Source organism: Miscanthus floridulus, chromosome 15 (assembly GCF_019320115.1).
Source record: "Miscanthus floridulus cultivar M001 chromosome 15, ASM1932011v1, whole genome shotgun sequence".
In the NCBI taxonomy this organism is placed as follows: domain Eukaryota; kingdom Viridiplantae; phylum Streptophyta; class Magnoliopsida; order Poales; family Poaceae; genus Miscanthus; species Miscanthus floridulus.
The window spans coordinates 7,693,948-7,710,014 of NC_089594.1; the positions used below are offsets into that span (position 1 = coordinate 7,693,948).

The window sequence follows — 16,067 nt, forward strand, 5'->3', positions numbered from 1 at the left end:
AGTGGAATCGAATCTCACCGAGGAAAGCAGCACTTCCGCGACGGCAGAGGGCGACAGGTCAGGGCTGCGGCCGTTCCTGGCCATCCGACAGGTCTGGGCTGCGGCCGTTCCCCGCCATCCGACAGGTCAGGGCTGCGCCGACAGGCCGGCCGTTCCTGGCCATCCGACAGGTCAGGGCTGCGGCCGCTCCTCGCCATCCAGCTGGAGAGAGAATTGAGTGGAAACGAATCCCGCCTACGGGAGCAGCGCCTTTGCGGCGGCAAAGGGCGGGTCGCCGCGGCGCCTATTCCTCGGCGGTCTCCTGTGGCGTGGCGGGGCGGGATTGCAGGAGCGGAGCGGGCATGGTTGCTTGGGCCGGTCGCCATTCTCTAGCTAGTATATAAGGCACCGGCGGGCAAGGCAACTAAGAGCAGCAGCCACCGATCGCAATTCGCAGGCGCAGCTGGTCTGATCTCTTCTCCTCTCCTCTTCCTCCCAAATCCTCGCCAGTCGGCAACTAATGTTTTCCCATATTATTGTTCAATTTTCTGCCTTACTGTATAACGCATGCATGGCTGGCTCATCATTCCGTATTTTTCAGTAGTTTTCTGCCGATTTCTCCTCGTATATATGCTTTCCTGCCGTGTTTCCCACTTTCTTGACTCGTCTGCTCGAACACACTACAGGGACACAGCACAAGCATCCAGTCATATCCACGTCTATCCAACTCCGGAAGTGCAACAAAACTACGTCAAGTGCCGTACGAGTACGACTGCGCGCACAATGGCCAACGCGCCTCAGGCCGACGAGCCGGCGGAGCTGATCGCGGCCCCCGCCGTGCCCCTCGGACACGTTCAGCGCCGCCTTCTGGACGCGGGCCGCATCCTCGTGACCGGCGGCTGGCTCGTCCTCATCAACTACACCATCAGCAACCGCGACGGGAACGCCGCGCACGCGCTCGTCGGCCTCGCGCTTCTGCTACTCGGCGTCTTCCTCATCGAGCTGTCACTGGTGGCCGACCAGTTCCCGGGACCAGCAAGGGTTGGCGCCGCCGTCCTCTTCTACCTCTTGGCGCCGGCGAACTAGCTCCAGGGAGGCTGGGAATCAAATTATTTAATTAATAAGCGCCGTTAGTGTGGTTTGCGTTTTGTTGCATTGGGTTGCTCTGTTTCAAGTTCACAAAAGATAAAAGTTGCTCTGTTTCGCTCTGCTTGCATGGCCGGGTGCAATCACTTTGTGGTTTGGGCCTGTACTTTGCTTAACATTTCCACAATCACAGGTTTCCTAATTGTGAATTTGGCTTGTCTATCAGATTTCTTTGGGTTTGGGTTTGTGCATTTTCCCAGTTCCAAGGTTACTCTGACTCTGTTACAGTGTCCGTTCGTTCCGCTGTAAAATTGGCTTGGGAAATGGCCATGGAAGACAGAATTTTAAGGCTTTCACGCAAAAAAAAAAAAGGTTGTGCTGCTTATAGCGAACTCCAGCACTCAAATTCCTAATCTACAGTGAGCTGTACATGCGAGTTGCCGGATTTGACAATCCAGTAACTTTCTTAGTTCTTTCTTTCATGAAGAAAACAAACTGTCAAAAAGAATCTCTCGACGTCACAACCAGGACAATCAGCCAATGCAAGTTGCAGCTCTAGTGCTCTACTGAAGCAGCACAATTCAGTCAGTTAAGGGGGCCAACGCCCAAACCTCGTGGAGACCATAATTACGAGAACAAGGCCCATTTACACCTCCTGCTTAGAATGCAGCTAAGACCAGGACTAGTGGATAACGACATGTTTGTCTTTTTTTTAGGCTAAGGCTAATCTATTCCATGCCAAGAACGAACGTTTGTTGCTGATATGACTAGAGCGCTGCCACTGAGCAAAAGACCGTAGATCGCATATCCACATGTTTGATTGCTAAATAAACTAGATCACTGACTTCGGTCATGTGTAGTAAGTTAGAAACATATAGAGTATTTTGAGATATTTTGGGCCACTTCATGTATTTTTCACAATAGTAGAGGGCAACATTTTTAATAAAAAAATTAGATCCAACAACTATTATTTGCGATGATGACTAAGTTTTTACCAAATTAAATGCTACGTATTTTTCATTATGGAAAGAATATCTAGAATTTACCTTTTCCTCCTACCACGTTTCATGAGGATTGCCACAGAGCCTCCATTGAGGACCTTCTGTCACAATAGTGACTAAGAATCTAATAAACTAAACGGTTAGGATGATTCGTATTACTATGAGAGTGTCTAATTTTTTTTCTAGCGCATCCTGTGGGATTTCACGTCGAGGCTCCATTGAATATGGTGGCACCCATAACATTTTATTTGCTTTGAATTTAACACCGGTAGATGCAGTTAGTTTAGAAATATATATTAGCACACTGTAAGTATCGTGACGTCTAAGATGTGGTGAATTAGGCAACTTAAAATTATACTTCTAACTATGGCCTCTAATTTTCACCTTAGCAAAACCTATGCAAGAAAGTAATCTATCTAAACGTGCAACTACGGTTTTGCTAAGGTGTTGCTATCTCTCCGCAAAAGAGTTATACAACCTAGGTTCCAATCCTATCAACTAGCCTATCAACTATGCTAGGAAAGATGAAGCACACAACCAAGATTACAATATAAATGCGGAAGGTAAAAGGGCGATAGAGATGCAAACTTCCATCGACGACTTTGGTATTTTTACGTATCGAAAAGCACTCAAGCTTCCCCCTAGTCCCCGTTGGAGCCCCTCGCAAGGAATCCTTTGCAAGGGCCAAGCTCCCGGTCGGGGTAACTCCGTGGATAGCCCCGGGCCTTCCCCACACGCAAGTGGGTCTCTGGAGTGCCTCTCCCGGACCGCTCCCCACCGTCTTCACTATCAAGCTTCTGGCCGAACCGCCGCGGGCCTTGTTCCCTTCGATACACGGTGGCGGTCACACCACAAACGCTGTTGGTGTGGTCTTGCAAGACTTACAAGCCCCGCCGAGTACAAATGCGGTGCGCGCAAGTACCTTTGGTTGAGAGGTATGCAAACCTCACTAGCGACTAGACCTAAGCCTAGAGGAAGCACATATGAGAGTAGTCTATGAGCGTGGTCTAACTAACCTAAGCGCTTCGCAAAGCACCGCAAAAAAAAGCTTCCGGTCGAACTGCCGCAGGCCTTATTCCCTTCGATACATGGTGGCGGCCACACCACAAACGCGGTTGGTGTGGTCTCGCAAGACATACAAGCCCCACTGAGCACAAATTTGGTGTGCGCAAGCACCTTTGGTTGAGAGGTATGCAAACCTCACTAACAACTAGATCTAAGCCTAGAGCAAGTGCATATGAGCATGGTCTAACTAACATAAGCGCTTCGCAAAGCACCTATGCTAATCACCTTGTGATCTTAATGCCTTATGCAAGTGGAGAGCTCCAAAGTGGTGCACAAGCACCCTCTTATCTTCCCTCATCTCCCACACCCTTCAAATGGCCGCTTAGGGTCCCTTTTATAGCCCCTAAGTGGAGAACTAGCCGTTGGGACCGAGCTCCACTTTTCCTATGTGGGCAACAGACACACCAGTGTCACACCGCCACCCCTAGGGCGGTGACCCTCCAACGACTAGTTTTTGAACTATCCGTTACAGGGTGGGCACCGCCACAGCTAGGGCGGTGACCAGAAGCAATATTCCCCACTCTCGGGAATAAAAGGGGCAGTGCACCGCCACCCCTATGGCGGTGACCAGGGCGTTGCACACCGCCATGTTCGGTGCCACCTCCTCAGCTGCCCGCTTCTACCACTACTACAAAAACTTTACTGGAGGCGGGCGTTTTCGGTTTCCCACGGTGGGCAAAGCCGTCCGCCGCGGCCTAGAGGCCACGGTAAATCGTGGCTTAACCGTGGCGGGCGGCTTTGCCCGCCGCGGTTAACCGATTTCCCGCGGCGGGCACTTTAGGATGCCCGCCACGGTTAATAGTTTAAAAAAACAAAAAAAAACCAGGAGCCCGTCGGCGAGCCCATTCTCGAGCCCATCGACGAGCCCATTCCCAGCCCAATACCAGCGCCACCGCACCTCGCTGGATCCACCGTCGGGGTCTCCTCCTCGCCGTATTCGCCGCCGGAGAGGTCATCCTCGCCGGATCCGCGGCCAGGGAGGACGACCTCACCGGATCTATGGCCAGGGAGCGTAGATTGACCAGATCCGCGGCCGTGGATGAAGAGGAGGCCGAACCCGCGCCGTGGACGACGAGGGTGCTGGATCCGCCGTGAGGCCATGGAGGAGGTTGTCATCGTCGATCCGCCGCCGGGACGCCTCGGTCTGCCGTCGGGAGCCTCGATCCGTCGCCTTGGTCGCCCTTGGACGAGGTTGTCGTCGTCGCGCCCAGCTGTCACGGCCCCGTGCGCGCCGTCGCCCGGCCGGCCGTCGTGCGCCGCCCGATCGCGTGCCTCTCGATCCACACGACTGGATCTGACCCCGCCGTGACTAGATCCGCCGCCGTCGCGGCTCGATCTGTCCCACCCCCCACGAACGGATCCGCCGCCAAGGGGTCGCTGCGACCCGATCCATGCTTGGTGGCAGGGAAGAAGGTGGAGGGACGCCGGATCCGGCCTTCCCCCACCGCTGGCGAGCCGGCCACGCTAGCGAGACGGGAGTGGAAGGAGAGGGGTGCGGTGAGATGGGAGGGAGAGGAGTGAGGGGAGGGCGAGCTCCACCACCGCGCGAGAGTCCTTCGGCTTCGCGGCCGTCTCACGGCGAGTGGGTGAAACCCTAACACCTCCCTTTTATATGAAGCCCAGTAGATCGGCTGATTTGGGCTCAAAATTGGGCCAGCATTTTACGTGGCGGGCCTTATAGGATGCCCGCCACGGTAAATCGATTTACCGTGGCGAGCATTTTAAGACGTCCGCCACGGTAAATGCCCTATTTACCGTAGCGGGCATCTTAAGACGCCCGCCACGATAAATCGATTTACCGTGGTGGGCTAAAGTGCCCGCCACGGTAAATAAAAAATGCCCGCCGTGGTAAATCGTGGCATCTACCACAGCGGGCAAAAATAGGTGACCGCCACGAAGTGCAAAAATGCAACGCTGCGCATAATCGTTTGTGTAGTAGTGTACTTCTTCGACCGGCCTTCTTTGTCTTTATGTCTTGGACCTCTTGCTTCCCTTCCATGCTTTCAACACTTCCTTTATTGTCTTTCATTCAGTGTTGAACCTTTTCTTCAAGTTTCATTCTTGGTCCAAGTCCGCCATGCAACCTATTGCACTATAAAACAAACACTTGCAAACAAGCTAGTCTAATTTGGTCTTGTTGATCATCAAACACCAAAATCTAAACTAAAATGGGCTTAGGTCCATTTTCCTTACACACACTTTATGACTATTTAATCATTTTCTATAATATCTTATATTAGAAATTAGGTGTAGATTTGAGTGATGTTTTAATTTATACTATATAATGACAGAGGTGTGTAATTTATGTGCAAATTAAGGGTTTAATTTATATTATGTGTCATAATAAGAGAGATGAGTAGCTTAAAATGGTTACTTTATAATATGTTTCATAGTGGTAGAGGTGGACCATTTATATGTAAAGTAAGAGTTATTTTGTGTATTTTAAATAATAGCAAATGTGGGTAGGTTTTTAGAAAATAAAATAGATACATAGCAAGATTTTCCTTGCAATAATGATTAGATTGTACCAAATGAAATGCCATATATTTCTAATTATTTGATAATTTCTAAAATGGACACTTTCTCTTAGCGCATCTCATGAGAATAATGTGTATAATGCGTTATAGGTTCCTAATTGGTAACATTAAAAGAGGTGGACACTTAACTTAATGCTCCCTCTATGTCGAATTGTAAATCGTTTTGGCATTTCCAAGTACAGTAGTTTTTACTATATATCTAGAAAAAATAAAATAACACAATTTAGACAGAAAACAAGTACAATACTAACACAACCTTTAAAAGGTTATTGCGTACTAGTCAAAGCAGTCAACAGTCAGACGGCAGCGCAATGAAAGAGGCCAAGTCACTGACTTCGGCCACGACTGGCCATTTCTTTAACTTCTTCTTTTCTCTAGAGAGAAAACGGAGCTCAGTGTTTGGAATTATGGATTCTGTAATGTTGTTGCAAGGTTTCAGAAGCTATGTCTTTGCAACTTGCAAGTAGTGTCGCTGGCTTCTAGGAGTACGACTGAGTTTTTATGTGTGTGCCTACGCGGCATGGGCCAGACGCCGTTAGTAGGAAAGGAGGCTAAGCTAGAGGAAAGGTGAAGCAAAAATTAAGGAGATCATAGCGGTTAGTAGGAGGAGATGGGCCAGACGCCCGTCGCTGAAAGGCGCAGCGGGTGTGTGAGGCCTAAAGATGGCAACGGGCGCAGAATGCCCGCATGCCCGCGGGCATGGAACCCGATGGGCAAGGATACGGGCACCACTTCTTGCCCGCGGGCACCATCCTGAACCCAGAGGATAGTTCTTCGCGGGCAAAGAAATTTACTATCCTCGTCCACTTATCCGCCAGACCCGCTCCACAGGTCTGACATGTGGGACCTACAAGCAAATATATGTATATATACACGATTTGCTGTGAATCTGTATCTTCATATCTCTTGTAATGTACTATGGTTTATGTATATGCTCAACCTGGCAGGCACACGGGCATGCCCGCGGATGGAGGGCGCGGGCGTGGTTTGTTGCCCGTGGCGGGTCGCGGGCGCGGGCGCGGGCGAGAGATTTAGCTGGCGGGCGCGGGCGTAAGAAGGTAGTATCCGTGGGCACCACGCCCGTTGCCATCTTTAGTGAGGCCAGGGTGGCTGGAGAGACGGTGAAATGGGTGGACGAGCACAGATGAGTGAGGAGAAGAACTGTAGGTACATTTAATCTATTCAAACTTGACAAAGTTTGACATGACACTACTTTTTAGAACGAAGGAAGTACTCAACTAAGCATCGTTTTTGTACTCTCTCCATTCCCAAAAAAATATACAATACAATACAATTTTAGGTTCGAGAGTAGTTCTCAAGTCTGACATATTTTATAGAAAAAATAAATATTTATGTCTCTAGATTGATTTACTATGAAAATATATTTCTAATCATAATAACTAATATGATATAATGATATAGAGAAATGTTAGCATTTTTTATAGAGGTACGAGCAGTGAAAGTTGAAATTTTCTTTGACTGATTTTGTTATAAAATGGAGGGAATATGAGATAACTGACGTGGCACTTTGTAGTATGAGCATATGAGAGCAAGTATAATAATTGGCTTAGAAAAACAAATGCTAATGTGGATGAGAGAAGAGATATGAGAGCTTGGCTCTCGTGCAAGAGCAACAAGCTGAGCACGAATGCATATGGAGTGGTGCATCAATACACTAAGTGAATGTGTGGAGGATTAGAAAAGAAAATGTGGGATATAGGTAAAACTAACTAACAATAAAAAAAGGCTTCTTATAGACAATAAGAGACCATTATTGTATAGTTTGGTTCTATTAACTTAGGCTAATAGCCAAACACTTTACTCTATTATTGGGCTCGCTCCGAGGTGACTTGCCCTCGTCCTACTGTAGTGGCATTTTTTCATCGGAACACAATAACGCATCCAATACTACTAGCTCTGGAGGACACCGTACGTACGTATAGTATCGACCAAGAGGGCAGGTGGACATTCTGCTTCCATCATCCAAGACGTGCTCCTCTTGTTCGTCGTGCATTTCCCTCTCTGCAATGGATAGCTTTCCACCTCGGCGGGCGGGCACGTCCGGGCCGACCCGGTTGCTACGAGAATACATCTTTCTATCTAGGAAACCTGGGCCGGCCCAATGCCTCCTACTCTCAACCTGGCCCGTTACCACAATTTTGTTGCACTGTGCCAGGATGAAGGCACCTTCCGCATTTAATCCCACCTCGCTTGCTCAGGGAGGCAAATCGTAGCTTAAAAATATGAACGAGGAGCGTTGGCATTCTTGACATTCTATGTATCTTCAGCTCCTCGAGAGGAGTCCTACCAGCCTATTCGATCCTGCATAATTTTAAGCAAAAATCCACACCTGCTAACTGCTTGTACGCCTTGCTAACAAAAAAGGAAGTCCCTCCCCAAATATAAGTCTAAATATCAATATAAGTCTAAATATCATTATCAATCGAGGGCTAGAAATTCTGGATACACTCTTCCAGGTTGATGAATTGCTCATAAGCTTATACTGTGAGGGGAAGATTAAAAGTAAAGATGAAAGAGGGGGTGGCCTTTGCATCACCGAGGGGAAGATTAAAAGTAAAGATGAAAGAGGGGGTTAAATTTTGCATCACCGAGGGGAAGATTAAAAGTAAAGATGAAAGAGGGGGTGGCCTTTGCATCACCGAGAGTTAAATTTGGTTTCCTTGTAAAGTGCTCGATAAACCTCTCGGCTCCTCTTTCAAATGAACAAAAATCGTCCCACCGCTACTGAGTGAGACCTCCAGCAGGGTCCACCAGCATGTTGTTAGGCTTGTTCAAGCATGTTGTTAGGCTTGTTCAAACGAAGCCATTTATCAATTACATCTTAAGCCTCCTGTCTCATACCCACCACTATGTAACTCATTCTAGGTGCACCTAGCCAACGCTGCCACAACCAAGAGGAGATGGTGTCACTGATGGCAATAGTCATTCACCGTCTTAATGTAATTAGCTGTGTTGACCAGAGCTCCGATGTGAGAGAGGTTTAGGGCGCTTCAATGAATTGCACCGGGCCAGGTAGTTTGTCAGTGTGCTTTCTCGCCTCGCTGTCCTCGCTGAAGAAGCACAACGAGTTGCACTGCGCCGGGCAGTTTGTCGGCGTGCTTTCTCGCCAAGCTGTCCTCGCTGAAGAAGCACAACGCAGCCGAGACGAATGGTTGGTGGTAAACAACAAATGGGACTGATGGCGCTGAGTGCCCTTCAGAAATTAGGTGAGATTCAAAGTTGTTCCTACCTATAATCTATTGTTTTTTTATTTGGGAAGAGGGTGCTTGGGAAATAAATCAAAAAGGTATTCACCGTACATACTGTAGGTTATGCTCTCAAATTTGGAAACTTTTAATGTTTCCTATCTTGCATACTCTATTGTGTAATTCTTCTATTGTTTATTGGCATCTCTGTCTTAGGATTGCAATTCTTCTTGTCTTCTGTTGTGTACCTTCGATTTTTACTTGTATAATATCACAAATATAAGAATATTTGTTCATTGTTTACAAAAGCATATGACCCTTGTATACATCATTTACATGTTGTATATATTGCCTATTTACTATGTGATTGGTGACCTAATGACTATGATTTAGCTTTTATGACAACACTGACACTTTGAGTCATCCTACCACAACATGACATTACTTGTCTTCTTGGGGTGAAGAGCTCCCCGTGTATATATATAGTGTTAGAGCAACTCCAGCAGACTACCTAAACACACTACCTATCCCCAATTTGGGTAGTGGGGGCAAAAAAATCAGCTCCAACAGACTACATACTAAACCCCCCCAGATTTGTTGGCTACCCAAATTCCCCCTCCCACTACCCATTCCTATTGGGCCAATAGCTAGCTACCCAAATTTCTATTCGACAGTTCCGGTACACGCGCGCTCGAGTCTTCTCGTTTCCGCCTGGTCTTCGTCACCGTCGGCCCTCCTCTGTCGCGGCTCCCAGCGAGGGAGCGACGTGCCTCCCCGGCGCATCCCAACCCAGGCGTAGGCTGCGGGCACGGCTTCTCCCAGACGGCACTGCCCTGCCCCAGACGAGGAGTTCCGTTTTCCCGCCCGAGCTCCCTGGCGGCTCCCAGGAGCTCTGCCCGGTGGAGATCCCAGGTGGCTCTTAGGAGCTCTCCCCGGCGCAAGGCCCTCCTGGCGTGAGCTAGCTGCTGTCGCGGGCAGCCCTCCCCCGGTGCGAGCGACATGGCCGAGTTAGGTAGTTGGAGGAAGATGGCATGTGTATCCCACATGTCATCCTCTACTAGGATGGATTTGGGTAGATTGTTTTAGGTAGTACTGGTGGAGTTGGGAGCAAAATTTAGGTAGTATGAAAATGGGTGGCTACCCAAATAGAGAAATAGGTAGTCTGTTTTAGGTTGTACTGCTGGAGATGCTCTTACATGACCGTTGGATTAGTATTAAGTGCTCACCATCCAAAGCATCACATATAAAATATGTTTACTCTAGAAAAATAATTATCCTTATCGAAATACTAAATATTTCATACATTCTAAAATATCTAGTTCTAGAATCTTCTCCACTTCACCGTGAATCAAGGTTAGTATCTTATTTCTTTTTCTATCACTATGTTTATTCAGGTGCGTTGGATTGGGAATATGTTGTACCATTACCACAAAAAATATGTTTTGAGTGTTTATCTTCATAACATTCTGTTCATAGCCAATTGTCACTAGTACTACATATGTTCAATGAACAATTAGCACTAAAATGTGAAATCAAAGCAACCAAGCCTAGACCATAATAACCATGTTCATGTGGCTCTCTATTCTACCACGTCTTGCCTGTGATGCGTTTAAGATAGCCTTATAGTCTTCTAAAATAATCTATAGCAACCAACATGAAGGGATGTCCCTTTGATGAAAGAGGATGAATTGACCAATGAAATATAGCTCCCATACTCGAAACGACCAAAACTTGATAATAGGATGCATCACCACAGTAAGCACCAACTGAATATTACCAAATTGTTGACACTTTGCATCCTTTGTAGTAGCGGAAACAATCAACAATCATAGTGGGGCCAATAGAAACTAGTCCAGCCTAGCAACCACTTCATTTTCGGAGTCGATTGATGTGTACCACATATGTCCCCTCGAACCTCTCCCATTGCCACTTTAGGTTGATTAAAATCTAAACACTTAAGAAACAAGTCTTTGGTAGTTCTTCGATATGATTCATCATTGACTGAAGCATACTTAAATGCAACCCATTGAAATTTTTTAATAACTTTAGCACTTGGACCACGTGAATAATCAACAATGGAAGTCCTCTAATCACCTAAATTGGTTTCAAGTTCATTTAAACAAATTTGGAGTCGATTTGGTACTTTATAAGGAAAACTGGCTGGGTCAGCTTGGTTGGTCAGTAGCCAGGGTCAATAGGGAAAACTTGGCTGGTCAGCTAGGCCAGTTTTGTCAGCCTCACCTCAATTCTATCATTTTTCATTGGTCTTCCTTTGATATGAAAATTTCACCTTTAATGTCAAAGCCCAATGCTTGTTGAGCCAATATATTTGCCTTATGTTGGTGTTTTATGGACCGACCAGTAAATTTAGCGCCGTGCTGCTCAAGGGAGTCGATGGCTAGCACTCAAGACACAAGGAATTTATACTAGTTCAGGACGAAGCCCTAAGTCCAGTGCCGGAGACTGCGAGTACGTGCTCAGTTCAAGTGTTCCAAACGGCTTACAACAGGGGGGATGCAAGCTAGGGTTCTACGGATAGAAGGGATTCGAGATAGGGAAAATCGAATGTCTAAGAAGAAAGCTCGGCTCCCCTTATATAGTCGCGGGGGCCAGGATACATGTAGAAGTAAAGGGTTCCCCCGACCCGAGTGGTCGAGAGTCCGAGGGGAGGGAGGAGTCATCTAGCTTGGGCAGTAGTCCATCCTAGTCTTGTTCTGGCTTCTGTTCACACGTCCGGGTATGGTCATCGAGATCTTGCTCCCCACGCCATGGCATGGCATGCCATGGCGGCACTGTGCCAGCCGTGGCGGCACTGTGCAAATGGTGGTAGTTCACCTGCTCCCTTGTATGATGTGAGCGTGTAATGGGCGTCATGGTCTTTGTCCTGGCGCCCATTTCTTCAGGATGAAGTCATGGAGCCACTGTATGGGGAGAGCGGTTGTCCCTCGCAGGCCGCCCGCTCTCCTGGTCGTGGCTATGTTGCCCCGACCTCTTGTGGTCAGGTCATGGGCATAGGATTCGGCTGGTTTGGAGGGAGTCGGCTCCCGGTCATGATTCTCATATCGTAGTGGGTATGGTCGTACGACCGTCCATAAGGTTAGGCAGGACTTGGATGGTGTAGAGCCACACGAGGTGATGTAGCCGAGCCCCGGGTGTCGTCTTGTCTATCAGAAGGGCGCAGCCCGAGGGATGGCTCTCTACACAGGGTCTGACGGTCTAAGGGGTGGTCATACTTCCCATACCCGGTGGAGTGCACGCGTGTGCGCGTCCCGTCCGGGCAAGCGCATTTGATGTGTCCACCCACCTCTCGTCCTTCCTAAGCCGTCAAGGCAAGAGGTGGTCGAGGTGTCTGTGCTGTGTATGATCGGGAGACGAGAGAGGTCAAGACGGGCCTCATACGGCTCGGGAGAGGAGAGGTCGAGGCAAGCCGTGGTTAGCTGGGCTCTGACCAGCTAGGCCGTCCTAAATGATTCTCTTATCCATGTCTTGGGGTACCCTGGTTACGTACCCCCGACACCTTATTGTTTTCATGCCTTGAAATATGCCAAATTTGGAATTCATCAAAATAAGTAATGATGTTAAGGCATTTATTAAGATATACATTAAATGATCCTTCTAAACATTAAAATAAACCAGCAACTTGTTGTACCACTAGGTAAGAATCAACCAAGGCTTCAACATGTTTAGCTTTCATGGATTGCAAAATTTTCAAGCCGAACAAGATAGCTTCATATTTGTCTTGATTGCTAGTACAAAATAATTCAATTATCTTGAGGTCTCAAAAACAATACCATTGGGTGAAACAATTACCACTCCAATGCCTTGACCTTCTTTACAAGCCGATTCATCGAAACAAAGTTTCCATGGAGCAAAACTAACATAGCTAATTTCATCTTCTACATCAATTCTATGTTCAACAATGAAATCAGCGAGAATTTTGCCTTTTAATGTTTCCAAAGGTTCAAAAGCCAAATCAAATTCAGCTAGTGCGTATGCCCATTTGCTAATCCTTCCGCTAAGGATTGGCCGATGTAACATATGTTTGATGACATTGACTTGGTAAGCAACCACACAAGTATTATATAAAAGATAATGTCTCAACTTAGTACATGTGTAGCATAACCATAAGCACAAATTTTTCAACATGGGCATACCTTGTCTCAGAATCAAGAAGGTGCCAACCAATATAAGTGATAACCTTTTCTTCTGTCAAAACAACACCGATTACCTTTTCTTTAGTAGCAACATATAATTTGTATGGAGCTCCTTTCCTAGGTGGACGGAGAGTAGGTGGTGCTAATAAGTATTCCTTGATCTTTTCAAATGGTTCTTACTGCTGTACTCCTTCAATTAAATTCAGCTTCATTATTCAGCCGAAGGATACAAGTAAAAGGAATAATCTTTCCAGACAAGTTCATGATAAACCTCCTCAAGTAGTCCCGCCTTTCGTAGGAATTTTTGTAAATCCCTCTTGCACTTAGGCGCCCAAACCTTCTTGATGGATTTAATTTTCTTAGGATCAATCTCTATGCCTTTCTCTTGAATAATAAAGCATAAAAAGTTATCAATCTATACACCAAAAGCATATGAGTGGATTCATTTATAAACTATACTGACACATTCTTTCAAAGGTGAGACGCAAATCGACTAACAGCCTGTTCGTTTGGCTGTGGCTTGTCGTAAATGATCGTAAATTTCCAGCCGGAATAATATTTTTCTCTCACACAAACCAGTTAGCAGTACTTCTTCATGAACCAACAACAAAACGAACCAGCCAACCGAACAGGCTATAAATGAGATGCCTGTATAGCGGGTTTCATCACAATATCATATATGAAGACTTCCGTGATGACACCAAGCAAGTCATAAAAAAATAGATTCATAGCCCTTGATAAGTAGCACTAGCATTTTTCAAGCCAAAAGTCATGACAACCCACTCGAAGATATCAACAAAACTAGGACATATGGGCCCGTTCGCTTAGCTGAAAAAATAAGCCTAAACACTGTTCCGGTTGATTTATTGTGAGAGAAAAATACTGTTCCGGCTGAAAAAACAAACTGAAAAAGACGGATTATAAGAGAAGCGAACAGGGCCATGAAGGTTGTTTTCAAAGTGTCCTCTTCAACCATACAAATCTGATTATTTTTAGACCAAGGCAGATTTGGCCAAAGAAACTAATACGATGACAAAGCATGCTTTTTAGCATAGTGTATCTTTGACACTTTTCACTTAATAATACAAGGATAATTTTTTTTTTAAAGTAAGCAATATATAAAAATCATAATATAGATTCCAAAAAAACTTTAATGCCAATGAACAGTAAAAGATCATTTTCATGCTTTGATAAAGATTAATATGGTTGTAATATTTTTCAATAGTACCTATGTGTCGTTTGTGGGTGGTAAAAAAAATCTATACATTAACCGGACTGCATAAAACCGATGCAGTACAACAGTAGCAGTTAATTTAGTAGTACAAAGGCTCTGTTCGCTTTGCTGAAAAGCCATGACTAAAAGTATTGTTCGTTGATTTGTTGTGAGAGAAAAACATTGTCCGTTCGCTAGAATAGTACGGCTTATAAGACAAACGAACAGAGCAAAAAAAAAAAAAAAAAAAAAAATCCGTACGGGGCATCATTATGTGTCCAGGCAACCTCCACAGCCATCCAGGCGATGGATTTTGCTCGTCTGGGCCTGGCGCTAATGCCTGGTGAGTATCCATGTTCGCAACCAGACAAGTGACAGGCAATGAATCCGCATCCAGGCGCAAAAGCGAGCCAGGGCCTTAACCAAACAGGCCGTAGTCCATAGTAGCCATGGGACCGCTCAAGCTGCTGCAAACTCCTTGACGGACAGCACGCACCCACGGCTCCACTGGTCGTTGCGGCACAGGCTTCAGCAAGAGAGACATTAGGGACCTCATCGTGCAAGAGAGGGATCTGTGTCGTGTTCGCTGGCTTGTTTCGCGGTTTCGTTCTCTTTGTTCCTTTTCGTCTCTTGCCCTTCTGCCTGGTAATTTTTGGTTACCTAGAATTGGACGTTTCGTTGTATCATTTGGTGTTGTCTACTTCTTCTTAATGAAATACATGCTACGGCACGTTCTCTAAAAAAAGCAAGAGACATTGGTGACGGTGACACAGCAGTACAGCACACTGAGGCCCTCAGGGTACTCAACTCGCACCAATGACAACTAAAAATTGCACAATACTCAGGGGTCTAAACAGCAAAGCCAGAAGAGATTTTGTGAACCTGCAAGTAAAAGAAAGAAAATGCACAATAGTTTGTCTGCGAGAGACTAAGCTGGCAACCATCGACCAATCTTTAGTGTTGCCAATTTTGGGACCGAGTTTTGTAAATAATTTTGCATACCTGCCAACACAGCAAACTCGAGGAGACATCCTTTTGGCATGCTCAGAGGATTTTTTTTCCACCCTCTCCAACATACAGCTCCTACAACACTCTTTGACTGCTAATGTCATTATGATGGCCCAGGGGGTGACTCGGGCAATAACGGTGGTGTATGGGCCACAACAAGAAGACCGGGAGAAAATTGCCTTCCTGGAGGAATTAAAAAAACATAACAACGCCTCACCAGGACAAATGGATTGTGCTTGGGGACTTTGGCCTCATCTGTCAAGCGGAAGACAAGAGCAACACCAATTTAAATCGCCGGCTGATGGGATCCATCAAGGCTGCACTGGACACACTGAACTTGAAAGATCCTACCCGCACGAGGATCTACTACCGAGTTTTTTTTGTACAGTTGATTGGGAGACATTTTTTTCCAAACTGCTATCTGCATGCCCTCTCACAGACGTGTCAGATCACAGCTCTTCATGGTGACATTTTACCTCCTAGCATGAACGCTTTTCGCTTTGAGAAGTTTTGGATTCACATGGAGGGGTTTCAGCCTTTCAGGAGACGCTGCAACATTCTTGGAATAGCGGAAATGCTCCTACACAAGCGTCCGGCGTGTTTCCTTTGTGTCAGACGCTTTTTACTGGTCCATAATCTATACAGCCTGCCAATGGCCCAACAGTCTTCATCTTTCTCTCCCACGCCGCTGCTCGTCTCCCTCACGCGGTTTCTCGTCTCCCTGACGATGACGTGGCTGCTCATCGCCCCGATGTGGCTGCTCGTCTCCCCAACACCACTGACCGCCTTACTCTCTCATTGCTTGCTTTCGTCCCTCA

General features: G+C 46.5%; 1 protein-coding gene across 1 annotated transcript; it reads left to right on the forward strand.

Annotated features, from left to right (window-relative positions):
• The first annotated feature begins 215 nt into the window (after window positions 1-215).
• LOC136506715 (uncharacterized) lies at window positions 216-1,171 on the forward strand. The gene is made up of 2 exons (XM_066501609.1): window positions 216-445; window positions 666-1,171. The coding sequence occupies exon 2, from the start codon at window positions 763-765 to the stop codon at window positions 1,063-1,065; it is 303 nt and encodes a 100-aa protein (XP_066357706.1). The 5' UTR covers window positions 216-445; window positions 666-762; the 3' UTR covers window positions 1,066-1,171.
• Window positions 1,172-16,067: the final 14,896 nt, after the last annotated feature.